This window comes from Sminthopsis crassicaudata, chromosome 4 (assembly GCF_048593235.1).
Source record: "Sminthopsis crassicaudata isolate SCR6 chromosome 4, ASM4859323v1, whole genome shotgun sequence".
Lineage (NCBI taxonomy): Eukaryota > Metazoa > Chordata > Mammalia > Dasyuromorphia > Dasyuridae > Sminthopsis > Sminthopsis crassicaudata.
The window spans coordinates 300,792,710-300,816,087 of record NC_133620.1 but is presented as its reverse complement, the minus strand read 5'-3'; the positions used below and the strand labels follow the sequence as shown (position 1 = coordinate 300,816,087).

Here is a 23,378-nt window from a genome sequence, read left to right as displayed (position 1 = left end):
TGGCATATGGCATTGACTCAAGGGACCAAAAAGATCTTGAACAATGGAACAGGGTCTACAAAACTGGAGAAATGTTTCAAATTTCACAAAAAGAAAAAAGGTAGCATCTCTTGATAATAAGCTAATAAGTTTCATTTCTATTGTTTATTCCTATTAAAATCCTATAACACATATATTATAGAGAGGGTTTAGGAATATTTACAATGAGAAGCAATGATTACTAAAAGCCAGGATGATTTTACCAACAATAACCTTGCCAATACAAAACTATTTCTAACTGTTCCACTCTATTTGGGCCTATTTTTATACTATTTTGTATATCCTAAAGGATCTGAAGACTAAAGGAAAAGCATAAAGCTATCTTCAAGTATTTTTAGAGCTTCCATGTAGAAGAGCATCTACATTTAATCTATTTGACCACAGAGCAAAGGCAGGAGCAATGAGCAGAAGACAAACAAGTTTAATGTCAGAAAAAACTTAGTTCTCCAAAAGTGGGGCAGATGACATCCAGGGGTGGTGAGATGCCCCTCATTAAATGTGTTCAGGTAAAAGATGGGAAACCATTCATCTGGGAATATCACAGAAGGTATACCTTTTATGTAGAGCTACATGACTAATGCTCATGAATCCTGTGATTCTGTGATATGTTCATGAATATGGGGTGCTCTCTCTAAAGGTTGCAGCTCACATGTCATCTGTCTTTCCATCTTTTTTTTTATAGCTTTTTATTTACAAGATATATGCATGGGTAATTTTACAACACTGACAACTGCCAAGCCTTTTGTTCCAATTTTTCCCCTCCTTCCCCCCCACACCCCTCCTCCAGATGGCAGGTTGTATGTCTTTCCATCTTATGAGACTCTTGTCTATGACTTCTCCCAAATTCTCCAAAAGCAGTCTACAGAGTTTGCATTGATCTCTTAATATTGAATTACTAGTAGTAAAGTATACAGAGTATCCTTAATCTTACTATACAGACAGCCCACCTCATACTCAGGTCATATAGTTCTCAAATTAAATTCAAAGTGTTACAAAACACTTCAACTCCACAATTCTTTATTGGTAATGTGTTATAGATTATTCTTACTCACCAAGAATACCACTGTCCTTTAAGTGACCCTCAATTTTAATCCTTCTAAGATTGTGCTAGCTCTGATCTCAAAAAAGTTCTTTTGTGGAAAGATGTAGACTAAAAAATAGTATTATAAAGATGGATTTAGCTAAAAGGCCAGATGCCAAAAGTCATTAATCATTTTATGTCTGCTTAGAAGGTGATCTCTTGTACCTGGGATGTAACAACAACAATAATAGCGTCTAGTATCTTATCCTTTTTTCTACTGTTTCAAAAGAAAAAAAAAACTTGTTTTTCTAAACATGAGACATGAAATCTCCCCTGTTGTGACAAGGAACACCCCCTAATATGTTAAATACCTGAGAAAAGTGATGGCTCTAAAGGAATTCAAACCAATTACTCTGTAGTTGTCTAAGTAATATTATCAAAAAGAGAGGACTTTTCAGAAAGTTTGTATACCCTTAGAATTTTTTAGAATTTATGATTTCCTCTGGGTAATTCTGAATTACTTACCTAGAGTTCTATTAAATTCTCTAAACTACTTCTTATTCAGGAAAAACACTTGCTCTTTGACTGATTCTTAGAATTCTTTAGATTAAAAAACTTTTGGGGAAATGAGATAATAAAATCAAAGTCTATCCAGGAAAGTTAATACAAACCTGACTAATACAACTTGCAGGCCTTACTTAACTTACAGCTAAGACTTATAACTAGTAGTAATATTTAAAATAGTCTTTTCCTTCCATTTATCAAACAAACTCTATGTATAAGCAACTCCTGATTTCCTTACTAAAGGAGAAGAATAATACTGACCTAGACAAACCAAGATTAGAGATATCTTAAAACAGATTATGATAGCTTTTAAGCTTTTTAGAGCAAAACTATGTTTCTAATTATTCCTTATAAGCCTACATTTAAAAATGTTAAACTATAATCAATTTGGAACAGCCAAGTGGTACAGTGGATGGAGCACCAGCCCTGAAGTCAGGAGGACCTGAGTTCAAATCTGATCTCAGACACTTTACACTTCCTAGCTATGTGATCTTGGGCAAGTCACTTAACCTCAATTGCCTCGGCAAAAAAAAAAAAAAAAAAAAAAAAATTAATATATAAAATCAGGTTGCTTCCCTTATGTTTTATCATCAGCTAAGCAGCAGAGGCTAGAACTCCAAGAGCTTAATATGACTGTTAGAAAAAAAGACATAACCAAAATTGTATGCCTTCAAGATCTAAATACAAAGATTTATTGACTCAGCAAAACCTGTCTCAAAATGAGAATAATTTTCTTTTTAGCAGAATTCAGTTGTACAGTAAAACAAAATACAAAGCTAAGGTAGATAATAAAATCAAACTATCACTCTTTGCAGATGACATGATGGTATACTTAGAGAACCCCAAAGACTCTGCTAAAAAGCAATAATTATAAATAATAAATAATTCAGAATTTTAGCAAAGTTGCAGGATACAAAATAAATCCACATAAATCCTCAGCATTTTTATACATTACCAACACAATTCAACAGCAAGAGTTACAAAGAGAAATTCCATTCAAAATAACGGTCGATAGTATAAAATATTTGGGAATATATCTACCAAAGGAGAGTCAGGAATTATATGAGCAAAATTACAAAACACTTGCCACAAAAATAAAGTCAGATTTAAATAATTGGAAAGACATTCCATGCTCTTGGATAGGCCGAGCGAATATAATTAAGATGACAATACTCCCTAAACTAATCTATTTATTTAGTGCTATACCAATCAGACTTCCAAGAAACTATTTAAATAACCTAGAAAAAAATAACAACAGAATTCATATGGAACAACAAAAGATCGAGAATTTCAAGGGAAGTAATGAAAAAAAAATTAAGTGAAGGTGGTCTAGCTGTACCTGATCTAGAACTGTATTATAAAGCAACAGTCACCAAAACCATTTGGTATTGGCTAAGAAATAGACTAGTTGATCAGTGGCATAGGTTAGGTTCACAGTTCAAGATAGTGAATAAAAATAGCAATCTAGTGTTTGACAAACCCAAAGATCCCAAATTTTGGGATAAGAATTCATTATTTGACAAAAACTGCTGGGAAAAGTGGAAATTAGTATGGCAGAAACTAGGCATGGACCCACATTTAACACCACATACTAAGATTAGATCAAAATGGATCCAAGATTTAGGCATAAAGAATGAAATCATAAATAAATTGGAGGAACATGGATGGTTTACCTCTCAGACTTGTGGAGGAGGAAGGAGTTTGTGTACAAGGGAGAACTAGAGACCTTTATTGATCACAAAATAGAAAATTTTGATTACACCAAATTAAAAAGTTTCTGCACAAACAAAACTAATGCAAACAAGATTAGAAGGGAAGTAACAAATTGGGAAAACATTTTTACAGTTAAAGGTTCTGATAAAGGAATGGCTAAGATGACAGGAACAAATAACGATGAATGTTGGAGGGGCTGTGGGAAAACTGGGACACTGATGCATTGTTGGTGGAGTTGTGAAAGAATCCAACCATTCTGGAGAGCAATCTGGAATTATGCCCCAAAAGTTATCAAAATGTGCATACCCTTTGACCCAGCCATACTACTACTGGGCTTATATCCCAAGGAAACACTAAAGAAAGGAAAGGGACCGGTATGTGCCAAAATATTTGTGGCAGCCCTTTTCATAGTGACTAGAAGCTGGAAGATGAATGGATGTCCATCAATTGGAGAATGGTTGGGTAAATTATGGTATATGAAGGTTATGGAATATTATTGTTCTGTAAGAAATGACCAACAGGAGAAATACAGAGAGGCTTGGAGAGACTTACATCAACTGATGCTAAATGAAACGAGCAGAACCAGAAGATCATTATACACTTCAACAATGATACTGTACGAGGATGTATTCTGATGAAGTGGATATCTTCAACATAGAGAAGAGCTAATCCAATTCCAATTGATTAATGATAGACAGAATCAGCTGCATCCAGAAAAGGAACAATGGGAAATGAGTGTAAACTGTTATTTTTACCTTCTGAATCTAATTCTTCCTGTGCAACAAGAAATTCGGTTCTACACACATATATTGTATCTAGAATATACTGTAATATATTTAACATGTATAAGACTGCCTGCCATCTGGGGGAGGGGGTTGGGGGAGGAAGGGAAAAAATCTGAACAGAAGTAAGTGCAAGGGATAATGTTGTAAAAAATTACCCATGAATATGTACTGTCAAAAAAAAAAGTTATAATTATAAAAGAAAAAAAAAAAAAGAAAAAAAAAAAAAGAAAATGTTGACAACTCCCTTCAGGTACTTAAACGATTGTCATATTAAAGAATTGGATTTATTCTAGTTGTAAGCAAAGTAGCAAATACTAGTTCCTAGCAGCAGTGTTTTCCCTTGGTAACTAATATTTCCTACTTCATCAAACACTAGAGTTGAGTCAGAAACTATTATTTCTAATTTTTTCCTAGTCTAGTCTATTCCATTGCTCTCTCTTTATTCTTTAACCAATACCAGGGAGATGGTTTTGATAACTGCTCCATTATAATATAATTTGAGATCTGAAAGTACTACTAAAAAGTCACAAAGAGGCAAATTCTGACATAATTTTAAGCCAAAGTCTAGATGATCATGTGTAGGGTATATTACAAAGAGGATTTTTATTCTGATCACTGAACACAGTAAAACTATCTAGTCTTTAAGATCCTTTCCAATACCAAAATTCTTTGATTCTAAAGATGGAAATGGGAAGAAATTGCAAAATGATCTAATTTTTAAAACTAAGAATACCCTTCATTGAAAAAATATGCTCATATTTTTTATTGACAGGTTTCTTAATAGAATGAAACTAAATAACTGTTCCCTTATGTAACTAACCCTAAAATCAGCTACAATGCTTGCTTTAGCATTACAAAAGTGATAGTGTTTAAAAAAAAAAAAATAAAAAATTTTTAAAAATATTTTTAAAAATTATTTAGACTGAGAAAATCTCCTACCAAAAAGACAACAGATTATGAATTCCTTAAATTATTTTTTAAAGAAAGTTTGGGGGGAAGCTAGGTGGTGCAGTGGATAGAGCACTAACCCTGAAGTCAGGAGGAACTGAGTTCAAATCTGGCCTCAGACATTTAACACTACCTAACTGTGTGATCCTGGGTAATTCACTTAACCCCAATTGCCTCAGGAGGGAAAAAAAAAAAAAAAAAAAAAAAAAGCTTAATATTGTTTATGGGTATTGAAGAAATAATGATATAGTATATTTTTAGTTTAACAGAAATTTTTGTCTACTTTTGTATATGTCAGATAGACTCTTCCAAAGGAAAAGAAAAAAAAAAAAAAAAGAACAGAGAAAATAATCCAATCACAGATAATCTATATGAGAGGAAAAAAGAGAAAGAGCTAATGTATGATTCTTATTAGTGCTGGTTCCTTAAAAAGTAAACTATATATCATGAAATGTAATCAATTCAAGTCATCCATCAAAATGGATTCCACTGTTTTAGAAAGTGGAATTCCAGGCAGGGAGTACTAACAGAAGTCTATTTAAATGTGACATGCTAAACAAAACCTCCTTATATATGAACATTACACCCAAATAGAATAATTTGTTTAAGCAAATCTTGTTATGCCTGCATAATTCACCACAAAATATTTAATAAAAATTTAAAATAGAAAATTAAAATTACAAGTAGCATTTTGGAGGCCTTCCTCACATTGCAGAAAAATCTGAGTGGCTCATATACTCTCAAGAAAGTATGCTTCAAAAAAAAAAAAAAAAAAAAAAAAAAAAGTCTATTTCTCCCCACCTTAAAATATTGGAAAGGGCATTGAAATATTTGCATGGATACATCTGATGTGTTGATACAGCTCTTAGCAATAAGTCCTTCAAAAGGGTGATCTTTTCCTTTAAATTCTGCAACAAAGTTCGGATTGCAACAGTAAGCTGAAAAAAAAGGGCATAATTAATTATTCCAATATTAAAATGTACAATAAATTACACAAAATCATTTTAATTTTGATACACATATGATCCTATCAAAAAAAGTTTCTGTCTCATAAATGCCACCTTTCATAAACAAAAACAAGTCTTTTAATACATCATTAGAAGAGTATGTATTTTGAATTACTTATTAATAAAAATGTTAAACACCACAAGATCAAGCACAGATGGAAACCTTCCTCCAAGCTGAAACAGATAAGGGGATTTCAGAATTCTTGAACATAAAAGTAGTGTATCTGTGGATGATGGCAAGATTGAAAGTATGACCTATCTTTGGGTGTAGCTGAGGTCGGATGGAGGTAGCACATTGAGAGATGAGTGGTTAGGACATTTGAGGGAGATCAATATATAAGTTGAAGTGGAAGAAAGGTGTTACTCTCCATCTCACCACACTCTAAACTTCATGATTAAAAACAAATTCAAATTTCTGTTTTTCTAAGAGTTTTCATAGGAAGGTACAAGTTGCAGTGACTAGTATCTATTGTGATTTCTGCAATGGCTGTTGCATAAGTAGCAAACCTACTTTTATCTCAAACCTTTTTCTTTTTTTGCTTCAACCACTTGAATTCACTGAGACCAGGTTACTTCCTTGTGACACATTTTCCTTGACTACTCTTTCCAGCACTGGTTCGTACTTTGATTCATATAACTTGACTCAATGGTGGGAGAGGTGAAATAGAATTTACTCCTATCATTTTCAGGTTCTTTTTCCAATATCATCACTCAATGATCTCTACTCCATAAAAGTTCATTTAATTTATTAAGATTCTATGGTTGTTATCTATCCATCTTGAGGAAAGAAAATTCCTTACTTTCTCAACAGATTCAGGGTCTGGCTCAAAAGAGTCTTTCTTTCCTTCCCTAATGTAAGTTAAAACAGGAATTTATATTTTATCCTAGCAACAGGGAGGCACTAGAATTTTACTAAGCAAGGTCAGACCTGGGCTCAAGGAAAACTACTTTTACAGCAGAACAAAAGACAGATGGCGAGAAACTTAAGGCAGAGATCAATTAGGACACCACTTCAATAATCTAGGCAAGAAGTTATGGAGGCCTAAGATGGTAGCTGTGTGGATAGAGGGAAAGAGTGGAACATGGGAGATGTAAAAGTAAAAATGGCAAGTTTTGTCAACTGATTAACTATGGGGAATGAGAATGAGAAATTGAAAATAACATTGAAATTGTCAGTCTGTGCAAGGGATGTTGTAAAAAATTACCCATGCATATGTTCTGTCAATAAAAAAAATTATAATTTAAAAAAAGTTGTCAAGTGCCTTAAAGAGAAATATGAAAATTTGGAAGAAGGGAAATCTGGACCATGGAGGAGGTAGAAAGAAAAAATGAATTTTGTTTTGGATATATTATATTTGAGAAATGTCTGGGACATCCAATTTGAGATATTCAAAAGACAGGAGAGCCAAGATGACAGAATAGTAAGAAGTGAGCACACCACTCTCAAAAACTCCTCCAAGAAGTTCTAGAATCATACCAAATCAAATCTTGAACAAGAAACCCTAGAAAAAGTCAAAATGAGTCATTTTTCCAGGCTAAAAAAGGCATGGAGAAACAGAGAGACATGTCTGTAGAAGCTGAGGATGGTAAACCAAACCAAGATTAAGAACTTTCAGAACTCAGACTAAAGAAGAATCAGCTCTTGCCCTAAATGAGATCCTTTCAGAAGCATTGAAAGACTCAATATTCCAGGAAAGCAGCAACAAGACCAGCCCAGACTTTCTCTTCAGAAATATGTAGTCTGGTACTAACATAAAATCCAAAGTCAGAATGAGCTATAAGAATGAGCAAGGAAAAAAAAGAATTCCACCAAAAAATGATATTACAGAGATAGAAATACTCAGAATACAAACTCAAAAAATATAGAATGATTTCAAAACATCTACAAAAAAAGCCTCAAAGAAAATTATAGCTTGAGGACAAATTTAACTAGAATTCCCATGAAAGATGAAGCAAGAATTGAAAGGGGTTCCATTATGTCTTGAAGATCTTATGAGAAAAATAGGAAAAGAGAAGAAAAGGAATACAGTAGGGGAAGGAAGAAGAAAAAGAAGGTTAAAGAAAATTATCTCACATAAACAAGATTTACAAGTAGAAACCTATACAAACAAGGAAAAGGGGACAACTTGAAGCAGATGAAGTTAAACCTCAACTCTCATCTGAACCAAAGGACAGAACACACACACACACACACACACACACACACACACACACACACACAGAGTTGAATACAGAAATACATTTCATTCAACAAGGAAATAAAGAAAAGAAGGAAAGAGGGAAGGTAGATTAGGGGAGATGCTACATAAGTGCTTATTCTTTCCCCTCTTCCCTTCTCCAACTAGCAAGAATTTTTGAAGATCAAATAAAATAATATTTGTAAAGCACTTAGCATAGTGCCTGACATATGGGCCACTCTATATTCTGTTCTTTTTATCCAACTATTGAGAGGAGAGGTAATGAAAATTCAAGAGAAGAGAAAATATCTAAAAGGGAAGATCAACACAACAAAGTTAAATGTAGCAGATAAGTAAAGAAGGATGAAGACAAAATGACAATCAGATTGAAGAACTAGTCAGAGAACAAATGGCAGCAGCAAGTATGAAAATCTTTCTCAAAAAGTGTATCTGAAAAAGGAAAGCAAACTATGGAAGAAAATAACTTGAGTGGATATTGGGATCTAATTAAGGTTGTTTTTTAAAGGAAAATAATAGGGAAGGAACCAGTAGATGACAAGAAGTTAGCAAGAGACAAAGGGAAAATCACTGGAGAAGATGGGATACAGCACATGAAGTCAACGTGCAGAGGGATTAGGATTGGCCTTGCCCAGAACATAAACCTTTTTTTTCCTTTTTTAAAGCTCAGGGAAAGAACGAAAGGGAGTAAGAGATTTCAAAGAGTTTTGATATTAAGAGAAGAAGAGATAGACAAAGCAGTGAATCGAACACTGGCCTTGAAGTCAGGAGGCTATGAGTTCAAATATGACCTCAGATACTTACTAGTTGTATGACCTAAAGCAATTCACTTAATCCCAATTCCTCACACCAAAGAGATGAAGAGTCAAGATGGCAAAGCAGAAGCAGCAAGCCAGCTGAGCTGTTCCAACATTCTCCTCCCCTTTAAAATAATATATCTCAAATCAAATTCTGAAGCAACAAAGTCAACAAAAGTTCAAGGCAAGAAATTTTTCCAATCTTAGACAACTCATGTCAATGATAGCAGAATGGCAACAGGCCCAGAGTGCCCACACATGGTAATGGAACTGGAAAACTAGCTAGAAAAAGATTATAAGGGACCCACAGCTGAGACTAGCTGGAGGATGGGGCACTATTTGGTCATTATATTACGTATACATGGTTTCAGGTCATGGTATCAGGGTGAAGGGGAGCTTTCCCTCTTGTGGCTTCAGGAGAAAAGGAAACCAGGTCACAGATTCAAGGCTGAGAGAAGCCAAAACCACAGAAACTTTCACCTCCCAGACTATGTGTGAAGTCAGGAGTCTGAGTCCGGCAACTGAGAAATCTCAGCTAATCAGGAATGCCAGAGTCCTGGCTATGATGCTGAGACACTGCCCTGCATAAGAATGAACCAGCACCTGGTGAGTGCAGAAACAGCAGGGCAGGGAAAGTGCAAGCTGTGGGCGCTTGGTGGAGGTGGGGGGAGGGGGAAAGCTCTTGGTTTGAGATTCCAGGTCAGAGGGGAGAGCTCAAGTGAAGCTAGAGGGACAATCCCTCACGTCATCTCTAGAGATGCTTATATTATCTCTTATTTTTAAAAAAATGAACTAGCAAAGAAGAAAAAAACTCCACCACAGAAATTTATTATGTGAACAGGGAAGACTATGTTCATCTTCAGAGGACACTGAAGTAAAAAAAAAAAAAAAAAACCTTTTATTCCAAAAAGTAACATTAACTACCTCCCTGCCCAAAGAAAATTTATAGAAGAACTCAAAAAAGAACTTAGAAAAAACTAAAAAAAAAAAAAAAAAAATCATCCAAGAAAAATAAAAAGACTATGAAAAAAAAGGTAACCTATTAGAAAAGGAGATACAGAGTCTTGAAGATGAAAATAACTCTGAAAATTAGAATTGAGCAAGGGGAAATTATGAGAGACCAATAAATAATAAAACACATTATAAAGAATGAAAAAATAGAACATAATATGAAACATCTTACAAGAAAATCAATAGATCTGGAGAACAGATCAAGAAGAGAAAATGTGAGAATAATTTGACTACCGTAAAGTTGTGACCAAAAGAGAACCTTGACACAATAATGCAAGAAATAATTCCCAATGGGACAGCTAGGTGGTGCAGTGGATAGAACCCCAGCTCTGAAGTCAGGAGAACCTGAGTTCAAATATGAACTCAGACACTTAATTCTTCCTAGCTGTATGCTCCTGGGCAAGTCACTTAAATCCCTCAGCCAAAAAAAAAAAAAAAGACACCCTCCCCCAATTGTCCTGGAGTGAAAGGACATGAAAAGAAAACAGAAAAACAGAAATAGAAAAAATTCACTAATCACCACCTCAATGAGATCCTTTGTGGAAAAACATAGGAATATTATTGGCAAATTTCAAAATTCCTAGGTCAAAGAAAAAACTTTGCAAAAACAAGGAAAAAAAATTCAAATACATTAGAGCTACAATTAGAATTGTACAGGACTTAGCAGCAGACCCTATAAAAAACTACAGGTCCTGGAAACATATCTACCAATAATCAAAAAGAACTAAGCCTGTGGCCAAAAATATCATATCCTACAAAATTATCCCTAATGCTAAAGGAGAAAAAAAATTACATTCAATGAACTTGCAGATTTTCAAGGCTTTCTATCAACCAAATCCAAACTCAAGAGGAAATTTAATAGATAAGAGTCAATATCAAAGACTAATTTCAAAAGAATTTAACATGGACAATTTATATTTTTTTAACATGGAAAATGTATACCATATGTTCAAGATTGACATCAGCAATAAGGCAGATCAAAAGAAAGATTGGGGAAGAGTTAAGGTAAAAATAGTAATTATGTTATACAAATGAGGTGCAGAGGAAGAACAGACAGAGACATTAAAGCAGGGAAGAGGGCTCATACTTCTGAAAACCTACTCCCATCAGAAATGGGTTAAATTGGCAACACTACATATATACCAAGAAGAATATTGTACCCTCCAAAATGTATAAATAAATAAGGGGGGGATGGGTGGATGGGGAAGCAAAGGGTGAGGGAAGAAGACAAAGGAAGGATCCATGGATGGGAAGGAGGTTAAGTTATAGCAAGGCAAGGAGCAGAAATAAAGCAAAGAATCAGCAGAGATAGGAAAGAAATGTGTGTGTATGGATGTAGGAGAAATGTTTATGTGTGTATTTATATATCTAAATATATCCTTTCTTAACTGCTTAGGGAAGATAGAGTGATGAGAGAGAAGAAAAAAGAATAAAGTAAAATAAAATAAAAAAAAGTATGCAACAGAGAACAAAAGAACAATTTACAAAGAAGAAAAGATAGACATTCATGAATATAATTTCTTATATGTATATATACACACATATATATCTATATAGAGAGAGTTTCTTGTTATATATTGTAAATCCTCCCTGTTCTGTTGAGCATAGACAGTGATCTCTTTTGTTTTGCATTCCTTTTCTGTTTTTTTTTTTCCTTATTCATTTTTTTTAAAGAAAATAAATTTTTAAAAAATATTACTGTTCTATAAAAATGATGAGCAGGCTGATTTCAGAAAAGCCTGGAAAGACATACATGAATTGATGCTGAGTGAAATGAGCAGAACCAGGAGAATATTGTACAGAGTAATAGCAAGACTGTGTGATGAACAACTATGACAGATTTAACTTTTCTCAGCAATACACTGATTCAAAATAATTCCAATACATCTGAAATGGAAAATGTCATCCACATCCAGAGAAAGAACTATTGAGACAGAATGCAGTTTGAAGCATACTATTTTCACCTTTTTTTTTTTTTTTCCTTTCTTGAGGTTTTTTTTCCTTTTGTTTTTTCTTTCACTAATGATGACTAATATTGAAATACATTTTAAAAGATTATAACCTATATTAAACTGCTTTCTCCCTTAGGGAGGGGGAGGGAAGGAAAATAAAACTGAAACTCAAAACAGTATTGAAAACTATCTTTACATGAAATTGGAAAAAAAATACAAGTTATTTTATTTTTTAATTAAGTGGGGGGGAGCGGGAATAAAATAGCAGCACAAAAAAGGCCTAAAACATGAGACAGTGAACACAACCCAACTTTAACACAAAATTCAAAGTCAAGAAACAGGCTGGGGAAATGATCAAACAGCAACCAAAAAAGGCTGACCATAAAAATCTACTCTGATGACAGAAAATGAAAAAACAAACTCAGAAGAAGACAACATGAAAACAGTCATGAGCAAAGCTTCAAAGAAAAAATATGCAAATTGGACACAAGCTCAACAAGAATTATTGGAAGATTTATATAATGAGATAAGAATGGAAAGGAAAAATTAGGAAAAGAAATGAAAACAATGCAAAAAAAAAAAAATATGAAAAGAGAATTACCAGCTTGGTAAAAGAGGCACAAAAAGATATAACAACTCAAAAAAAGAATTGGCCAAATGGAAAAAGAGGCACAAAAGTTCACTGAAATAAACTCCTTAAAAATTTGAATTGGGCCAGCAGAATATGATAACTCCAAAACACATCAGGAAACAATAAAAAAGAATCAAAAGAATGAAAAAGTAGAAGAACATTTGAAATATCTCATCAGACAAACAACTGATCTTGAAAATAGATTGTGAAAATAGATTGAAGGATGGATTTAAGAATTATTGGACTACCTAAAAGTCATCATCAGAAAAAGAGCCTTGACATCATATTTCAAAAAAAAAAAAAAAAAAAAAGGAAATCCCCCTCTATATTAGAACCAGACATCAAAAGAGAAATCAAAAGAATTCTTTATCACCACCTGAAAGAGGTCTCAAAATCAAATCTCTCAGGAATATTATAGCCAAATTCCAGGGTTCTTAGGTCAAAGAGAAAATATTGCAAGCATCCAGAAAGAAACGACTTAAAATCCATGGAGCCATAATCAGGATCACACAAGATCCACATTAAAGGAATATGATATCCCAGAAGGCAAAGGTGTTAGAATAATAAATAAAGAATAATCTACCCAGGGAAATTGAGTATAATCTTTCTGGGGGGAGGAGGGAAATGGATATTTAATTAAATAAGAGGGTAAATTTCAAGCATTCATGATGAAAAGACAAAACTAAATAGAAAATCTGAGATTCATATGTAAGATTCAAGAGAAGCATAAAAAAGTTAACATGAAAAAGTTAAACTAAATAATTATAATCCTATATGAAAATATGATATCTGTAATTTCTAAGAATTTATTATTATGGCATAAAGGATTCTAAATAGAGAGTTCAGATGTGAATCAATTATGTTGGCAATAAATTCAAAAAAATGAAGAAAGAAATGCACTAAGGGAAAAAGAGAAAGGAGAGGTAAAAGGGGGAAATTTTTCTCACATAAAAGAGGAATTCAAGGAAGAGCTTTTGTACTGGAAGAGAAAGGAAGCAGGAACGTTATCAATACTTGAATTTCACTCCCATCACACACACACACACACACACACACACACACACACACACACACACACACACACACACACACATTTATATATATACACTCAATTGGGTACAGAAATGTATCTTACCCAATAGGGAAGTAGAAAGAGAAGGGAAAAAGGTAAAAGGGAGGGCAATAAAAGAAGGCAGTGATCAGAAGCAAAACAGACTCTAAGAGAAAGACAGAAAATTAAAAAAAGGATAAACAGAAGAAAATAGGAGATAAATGAGTTGTTAGTAATAATAACTACAAATTGAATAGGATGGAATCATCCATAAAACAGTAACAAAATGAATTAGAAACTAGAATCCATCAATATGTTATTTACAGGAAATATGTGAAACAGAAAGAGATACACATAGTATTAGAATAAAGGAATGGAGCAAATATTATACTTCACTTGAAATAAAAAAAAGTCAGAGGAAGCAATCTTTATCTCAGACAAAGCAAAAGTAAAAACAGACCTAACTAAAAGAGATAATAAAGCATACTTCATTTTGTCAAAAAGTACCATAACATATATGTACCAAAGGGCAGTTTCCAAATTCTTAAAGGAAAAAAATTAATGAATTATAATAAGAGGAAAAAGACAGAAAAATTATATATGCAAAGGAACTCAACTTTCCTCTCTCAGAGTTAGGCAAATCTATCTATAAAATAAATAAGAAAGCAATTTAAAAAGATGAACTGAATCTCAGAAAAAGCCAGATATGGCAGACTTCTAGAGAAAACTGAATGGGAATGAAAAAGAGAGTATCTTTTTTTCTTGGCTCTATGCAGCATCAACACAAAACCCTCACAATCAAATTTACAGAAGCAGGATTTTCCGATCAAAATTCAATAAAAACTACATTCAATAAAGGGTTATGAAAGCATAAGTTAAAAATTATCTGGAAACTAAATAATTTAATCCTGAAGAATGATTATATCAAACAACAAAGCAAAGAAACATTACTTCATAAGAGAGAATGACAATAAGACAGCATACCAAAATCTGTGGAATGCACTCAGAGCAGTACTTAGAGGAAAATCTATTTCCAGATTGTCTTCTCATGAAGTTTTGCCATAAAAAAGAATGAAAGATAAAGGATGATAGCTAATGGAGATGGATAGAACAAATAAGGAAAAAGAGAAAATGGGCATGTTTGAAAGCAGTAAGGAAATAGTAAATAAGGAAGACTGATGATTAGTGAGAGAATGGAATATGAGAGAGCACAATGTGCTGGAAAAGAAGGGATGGAGTGGTACCATTTGTGAAAGCAGAGAAGGTTTTTTGTTAAAAGAAGAAACACTTCTTCACATGAGACTACTGAGTTTTAATAAGGAAGAGGAGATAAAATATGAAGTAAAGTTTTCAACTGAGAAGATTTGGAAAAGCTATAAAATTTTTGAGGAGAGATGAAAAAAGCCATGTGGTGAGTGGAACAGTCCGTCAACTGGGAAAGTATAAAAGGATTGCCTTGAAGTACTGAGGACTAAAATATAAAATTTTAGTAGATCCAAGCAGTATGGTTTTGTAACTTTCTCCAACTTTGTTGAGTAGTATATGAAATAGGAATACAATGGTAATAGGGCTGGGAAGTGCCAAGGACTAACAGGATAAGGGAGCAGAATTAGATAGTTTTTGAAAGAACTGCTTTACCAATTAGTCAAAATGGGCTAAGGAAGAGAATATAGCTAGAAGCACACTAGTAAGGAACTGAGAGGCAGGTGGAGTCAAGATCATAATGAAGAGGAAGAACAAAAGTTAGAAAGAAAGAGACTGATGTGAAATGCCAACAGACTGTTTCAGGATTCACCAACATGGAAGAGGTATATCTGTGAGTGACAGCAAAATCAAAAGTATGACTTGTATAGCTATAGATTATGGCAATGGGTAAATTCAGGAACTGAAAACTACACATGTTTGAGGGAGTTTCAATATATATGCTGTAATGATGTAAGCAATATTTGAAGAGGAAAGGAGGACTATGAACCAGGAATTTTGCTTATCAGATTTGTTACTAAGGGGAAGACATTTAATCTGAGCTTGTTTCCTTATCTATACAATAAGAATTAAAAAAAGAATCATACCTATTTGTTAAGAAACTCAAATTAATCAATATACAGAATTCTTTGCAAACTTAAAAGCATTAGATTATAAATGTTAGTAGTTGTTATTGCTATTCTTATTGAAATATTAACAAGACCTAGAGAAAGGCCTCTTACAGTTCCTCTTTGCAGGATCTATGGAAGATAAGATTCATATAGGAGAGGAAAGCATGAAAGATTATCATGTGTAGCCACACTGGAGGGAATACCCACATCAATGAGTTCTAATTAAGCAGTGAATATACAGATTTTGAATACTTAACCTCAAAGAGAAAAGATTTTGTCAGATTCCAAGCTAAAACAAAGGAGAATAGATAATTTGTTACTGCCTTTACCTTGGTTGTACTTTCTCCATTTCTTTCACACTGGTTGCGCTGTTGGATTTTCTCAGCAATTTCTTGTGCAATATAACAAGTGGAATCATATGTAGACAACCTTTGTCAAAATTAAGTGAAGAAAAAAGGTTTCAAACTCTTAAAGAAAATGTCTTTATTTTCCAATTTTAAATATCCAGATCTATTTTCTAGCATTAGTGAAATAGAAACAAGTTGCAAATGAAAAAAGGTATCAAAAAGTATTAAAGGAATTATCTAATCAAAGCTTCAAAGTATTTTAGGGAAGAAAGGAGGGGATAAGCACTTATGTGCTGGGCATAGTGTTAAGCACATTACAAATATTATTTTATTTGACTTGATAGAAAACTAAATGTGGCTTTAATCATTTGCTCATTCAACAAACATTGAATGCCCATGATATGAAAGCTACCATCATACTAGAGTTTGTGGGAAACAGAAAAAAAAAAAAATGAGTAACACTAAAAATGCAGCTTAGTACAAAAAGAATATTGGATTTAGAGTTAGAGAACAAAAGTTTGAATACTACCTTTTTTACTTAATATATCTGTGATCTGTGTTAGGCAAGTCACTTAACCTGGGAGTCAGGATTAGACTGGGTGACTACTAAAGACAATCACACATACAATAAAACTAAAAATTCCTCCTACCAAAGAACTTACACCTAAATCAAGCAAAAAACAAACATATTTAAGAATATGCTAGAAGGAGAATAAATACAAAGTATTTAAACACAAGATAATATGGGAGAATGAACACTATCAAGAGATCAGAAAAGATGAAGTTTGAGCCACATTTTAAAAGAAAGGACTCTATAAGGCACAGGTAAAGAAAGATATGTAGGATGGTCAATATAAAAATTTGGAGAAAGGAAATGGATGCCTTGTATAAAAATAAAGATAAAGCTATTTTGGCTAAATCGCAGAGTTTAGGAAATCCAGTCAGACTACAAAAATTAAAAAATTACCAGGTTGTAAAGGGTTGTGAAAACAAAGGAATTTATATTTTATCCAACCAGCAACAGGGAGTCAGTAGAATTTGTTTAGTAAGTCACAGTATAGGATGGAATTCAATAATGAAAGACTTAAGGTAGAGATATGCTTTGCAAGACTTCACATGTATAACAGTCTGCCTTCTCAATAGTTAGCAGAGGAACTGGAAAGACAAGAATTTGGAAATGAAAAATTTTTAAATAACAAAAGATTTTTAAAAAGGTTTAAAGACTTAAGGCAGATGGACTAATTAAGAGGCTATTGCAATAATCTAAGCAAGAAGAGAAAACCAGATGAAGATAGCTATATGAGTAGAAGGAAAGAGTAAGATGGAAGAAATGTTGTGAAATTAGAAATGGTTAACAAATGACTGGATACTGAGTGATAGTGCTTTCAACAGAAATAGGGAAGTGCAGAAAACAAATAGGTTTGAAAGGAAAGACACTAAATTATGTTCCGCTGTGTTTGAGATATTTTGGCAGACGTCCAGTTTGAAAGAGCCAATGGGCAATGAAAAAGCTTAGGACTGAAGCTTAGGGGAGCGACAGTACTGGATACATAGGTCTATGAGTCATCTAAGCAATTCTTATTTTCTTTTTCAAGGCTGAATATACAAAAAAATTGGGTACTTTACACATATGCATGCCATTTTAAGTTCAATACAATTTGAGGTATTCTTTGAGGTATTGAGCTACAAAGGCAAAAGTCTGACCTAGGGAACTTACAGTGTAAGGGATGAGGAACACATTGAGGAAAATAAAACAGACATACACTATAGGTACATATAAAAAATGAAGGTATAAGTGGCTCAATGGATAGAGTGCTGAACCTGGAGTTAGAAGACTTTGAGTTCAAATTCAGCTTCAGACACTAGCTGAGCAGTACTGGAGAAGTCATTTAACTCATTTGCCTCAAATTACTGGAGAAGGAAATAGCAAACAACTCTAGTCATCTGTCAAGAAAATCCCAATTCCATACACAATAAATATTGGCCTACTATGGGCCACAGGTTACAAACAGTTGGATCCAAATGAGTAAATGAACAACACATATAAATTAAACTTGGTAGGGAAGGCAGTATAAACGTGGGGAGAATGAGGAAGGAAGGCCACTTGCAGAATTAAGCACCTGAGTCTTCAAACAAGGGATGCTGAGAGGCAGATGCAAGGTAGGAACATATTTCAGGCACGGGGAACATCCAATGTAAAGGCAGAGGAATGGGAAATGAAGTGTTAAGTGTGATAACATCAAGGGCAGTTTAACTAAACCACACAATGCATAGAGGCCATAATATGAATACAAAAGCTATAAAGGACAGAAAGGAGACAGATTGTGAAATCATGTGACATTTACTCCTAAGAGAATGATTTGTGATTTATATATGCAGATAATTCTTCTATGAATATAGATCACATCTTCACTATACCACGAATCTTATTCATGCCTTTCTACAAATTCTCTAGAAAAGCTACAACACATGAGAGGCCTTCCTTATAATATGTAGTTCCTCTGAAAAAAGGATAAGCTCTTCATCATAGATAAAAATCACACCTGCTGATAATGCTTGTTAGTAGCTAAACTGTAGTGGATAGAGAGCCAGACAGATCAATCAAATCAACATTTATTAAGTGCCTACTATGTGCCAGCCATGTACTGTGACAGTCAAACAACCTCTACTCACAAGGAGTTTACATTCTATTGGGGAGATAAGTACAGCATAAATAAAAGCAAGTACATATATACAAAGGAATTAAAATACAAGGTTGTTTGGGAAGAAATTCAACCTAAATTTTAAGATATGTAAGGGGCAGCTAGGTGATGCAGTGGTTAGAGCACCAGCCCTGATGTCAAGAGTACCTGAGTTCAAATCTGGCCTTAGACACTTAACACTTCCCTCAGAAAAAAAAAAAAAAAAAAAAAAAAAAAGTGTCCCCAGTGTCTTGGCTATATGGATTTGGTACATCTGTTTAATTTTATTTATCATGTATATTTTCTTTCTCTCCACATTATACATTTCTTAAGGGATCCAGGCTTATGTATCTTTCCATCTTGCCTTAGTAAGGATGTGACTAACACATACTTAAAGACACTAAAAAACTTCCTTGCAAAGTTGTTCTCTTTGCACCTACCTTCCTTTCCTGAGCTAACACTCCTTCCTTACCTCATTTCTGATGAGTACCCTGTCATCTTGCACATTATTGGTTCTTAATGAATATTTATTGGGTTTTTACATAATGAAAAAATGAATGAAAAAGTACTTGGAAATGACCTCCCATCTACCCATCCCCTTTGTAGTTTATTACTTTGATACTCAAACTAGCCTTAGCCTCCTTTCCTTCCATTCTTATCCTATTTACTGGTGAGGTCTCATCTTTTCTCTGTAGGTTTCCAAAAAAAGCACTCTTTTTAAGGCCGTATAAAAGAAATGGGATACCTGTCCACATTCACTCTTAGCTTTCTATGGCTGAGATTCATTAAGTACTTCTGTTGTTTCAAGGTGAATGCTAACCTAGGTGGTTTCTTATGTTTTACTCAGCTTCAAAGGAGAAAATTGATAATATGATGTATCTCCATGCATGTATGCATGTCTCTTTGTATCCCGTATTTAGTTATTTATGAACTAAACAACTAAGTTGTAGTGAACTGCCTTCTCGTTTTTATGCGTGCAATTCACTGTGTTCCAGGCCTAGAAAACTAAACTTTCAAATCTCTCACTCCCTGGCTTCCTTCAGGACTCAGATCAAGAACTACTTTCTGTATGGAGTCTTTCCTGATCCCACTGTTAGATTGTTCCCCGTGGAAAGAGTTCAGGATTTGGAATCAAGATCTTTGTTCAAATGCCGTACAATTTACAATCTGTGTGACCTGGGAAAAGTCACCTAATTTTCCTGAATCAATTTCCTCATGTACAGAATGAGAGTAGGTCTAGGCCGCTCGGATGACGTGTAGTTATAAATCTACGATCTCATGACTTGTAGGTTTTGACTATCCCATATAGGTCCATTGTGTGTCCTCCCTTGAAATGTAAGCTGAGAGCAGACATTGTTTTCCTTTGGTCTTTGTATCACATCCAGGGCACAGCAAAAGCCTGAAAAAGTGTCATTTGATTGATCTGTCAATTAAATAAAGGAGCAAAGTAGAGCCCAGCAAGAGGTTACCGAGTGTTAGGGGACACAACTCGGAGGGAATGGGGGTAAAATGAGATCCCGGAGAGCCATTTAAAAGCCAGGTAGGAGAGTGGGGACTTGGAGCATTACTCTCAGTGCTCGCTTCTGTTGACGAAGGGGATGTCTTTTTCCAAGACCATCTGGGTAGATGGATAGATATGGATAGATTCCAAAGCCTGGAAGTCAGGAAGATTTAAGTTCCAATTTCGGCTTCAGGCTCTTACAGGTTTTGACTCTAGGGAAGTCATTGAAACTGCCTCAGTTTTCTCAACTGAAAAATGGGAATAATACTGTTAGCGCTCCCTCCCAATGAGACAATTATAACACAGTGCCTGGCACATAGTAAGTGCTATATACACGTCATTATTGTTATTTTTATTATTATCACTCCTCCGCTGTGTCGCCGACAGGCTGAACTGGAGGAGGAGGAGGGACAACGAAATCCAATTCAAGTTTCCTAAATGCGGTTCTGTTCTCTGGCGCTTTAGGTTTGCCCTCGGAAAGCGCAGACTCTCCGCTCTTCCTCCTTTGCCTCCCGGCGCCTCACCCCGCTCCCGCCCGCCAGGGCAGGAGCCCCCCCCACTCCGCCCTCCCCCTCCTCCGCCTGTCCCCCAGAAGCCTGCTCTGGGTCCCTCAGCCCAGGCCTCACCATGGGTCCGGCGCCATGACGCTGCCTCGGCTGCTTCCCAAAACTTCCGGGTTGCTGACGTGAGCTACAGCGAACCAAATGGCTCAAACTCCGACGGTGCGAGTCAGAGAAGCAAGAGAGTCTCTTTCCAGAGGAGCCACGAGGGGGCGTGGCGGGCTAGGAGGAAAAAGGTGGACCCAAAAGAGGAGAGAAAAATCCTTAGCAGAATTCTACTTTAACTCCCCCATTTCTCCTTCATCTTTTTGTCGGCTTTTTTTGGGGGGGATTGTTATTTTAAATTTATTTGGTATTTTATTTTTTGCCAGTTACATGTAAAAATAATTAATAATCGTTTTTAAGACTTTGAGTTCCAGATTCTTTCCCTTCTTCCCTGCCCAGCTCCCCAGATTGAGAATACAAGCAATTCAATACAGGTTAAACATTTGAAGTCATGACAATATTTCCATAGTGATCATGCCGTGAAAGAAAACATAGGCAAAAAAAATCAAGTCAGGTAATAACTGTAAAACACTCACAGCTCGTTAAGTAGTGCAATATAGATGTTAGTATTATTATTCATTCAAAGCCTCTTTCAAATGGTTACCTCCTGTGTTACAGTGGTCCTGGGCAAATCTTTAATGTCTATTTTCTCATCTGCGGACAAGATTTGAAAGGAAAATCTATAGCCTGTGAATGTAAAATAAAAATTAAAGAGAAAAACAGAGAAAGAGGAAGGAAGAAGCGGGAATGGAAAGCAGGCCTCCTCAGAGAAAGGAAGATCTCTGGGCAGCCACTAGATGGGAACCAGAGACTGATTGAGATGAAACTTTTAAGATTGTAATCTTTAACCCCAGTTCCTCCCTGGAACTCTCTAAGAGGTGGTTTTCAAAGGGGCTATTGCCACTCCCACAACATAAATCAATCCATGAAAAATCATTTTAGCCCATATTTTAGTCAAATAGAATTATGCATGTATTGCAATTTTAGAATAACTCAAAGAATTCTAAATATAAAATGAAAATGTTTCATCAACTGACAAAATGTTATTAAAATTGTAATAAATTCGATTCTCTTAAAGGTGAGTCATTAATTTAGCAGATCAACTACCTCATCCTACTAGAGGAAGATAAAAGTTTAATCAAATGTTAATACATTTTGGCCACTTAGCCCTGATACATTTATTAAAAGGGATAATTTAATTCTTTAGTTCGATATATCCCTATGGGCAATATATTCGGTTTAGATTAGCTGAAACATTTGTTCATACCCACATTTTCAATGTGAGCATTTACACCTTGAAAAGTATAAATTGGGGCTTAATTTATTTTGTTTTGTTGATTGTTTAGACTTAAGAAAGTGATGGAGAAAAATGTCAATGTTAAAAATGTGAAGCTAAAAAGTATCTTATGTATTGAACATTTACATACTATGGAGACATTTATCAAGTGAAAACATCTTTACTGTATGAACTAGATATTTTTTCAGATGCAACAAAAAAAATTTTTTTCAGTTGGTTGAAACATTTGGTCACATCCTCTAGGACCTGAATAAAAATAATGAACTGGACAGAATCAGAGATAGGAGTGTCTGGAGAAGAGATATCAAAGCTAACACTTTGACAAGAATCATTTTTGTGGAAAGAACAAAGCACTAACTCAAGTTTCAATCTAGCTTTTCTGCCTCCAAGGTGGCAGGTCCCCTGCCTGGAGGCCTTCTGGTAAACTTATAAACTTATAAAGATCTAAAGGATTTGGACTTTTTCATCAAATCAATTCTGCTTCCTCAAAGCTGAAAAAAATAAAATAAAATAAAAAGATGAAAGACTGGGTCATTTTTTTTTTTATTTTTTGGTACTTAGATTTAGTTTAGCAATTCCTAAATTATCAGTCTTTCCAGCTGTGCAACCAAATTTTGGTCATCACATACACCCTTATTTTTCCATGGCCAGGAACCAGTTTCTCTCAAGTTTTCATACAGTCAGAAGGTCAGAAACTAGGTGTAAAATGTGTAAGCATGCTCTGTGTAATCCACAAACATTTTTTATGTTGTTGACAAATTGTACAGCCAGCTTAGATGGCAACATAATGTCCATAGAGAATATGCATTACTATACTATAGTAAAACTCAAAAAATGAAATAGAACCATTACTGATAAAGGAAAACTAAAAGAAATGACTTAGAAACCCCTCCATAAGAAAGATTTCTACACTGATCAGAGGTAAGCCAGAAAAGTCAAAAGGTACAGCACTAATGGAACCACAAGAAGACAGTACCCAGGAATCTTACAATGGAGCCCATGCAGGAGACAAGACTACATCAGTGCCCAAGCAATATAGCACAGTGCCCAGGCAGTCCACCCAAAGGCAAAGGAGAGGATCAGCCTAGCACCCTGACAGAAACGGATCAGATATCCATTGCCTGAGCCCCATCCAGACAC

General features: G+C 34.7%; 1 protein-coding gene across 4 annotated transcripts in view; it reads right to left on the bottom strand.

Moving 5' to 3' along the window:
* STX8 (syntaxin 8) overlaps positions 1–23,378 on the bottom strand; it is a 299,198-nt gene that overhangs the window by 271,558 nt on the left and 4,262 nt on the right. For 2 of the 4 annotated variants that reach the window (XR_012489396.1, XM_074311938.1), the window contains exons 2-4: positions 20,963–21,118; positions 16,137–16,236; positions 5,914–6,008 (exon numbers count right to left, since the gene is read on the bottom strand). Coding sequence is in view for 3 of the 4 variants with exons in the window: in XM_074311938.1 (XP_074168039.1) it covers positions 5,914–6,008; positions 16,137–16,236; positions 20,963–20,979 (212 nt within the window). In the remaining variant the exon portion in view is untranslated. Of the gene's footprint in view, positions 1–5,871; positions 6,009–16,136; positions 16,237–20,962; positions 21,119–23,378 lie in introns of all 4 variants that reach the window. The other 2 variants (XM_074311939.1, XM_074311940.1) reach the window with 2 other exon arrangements.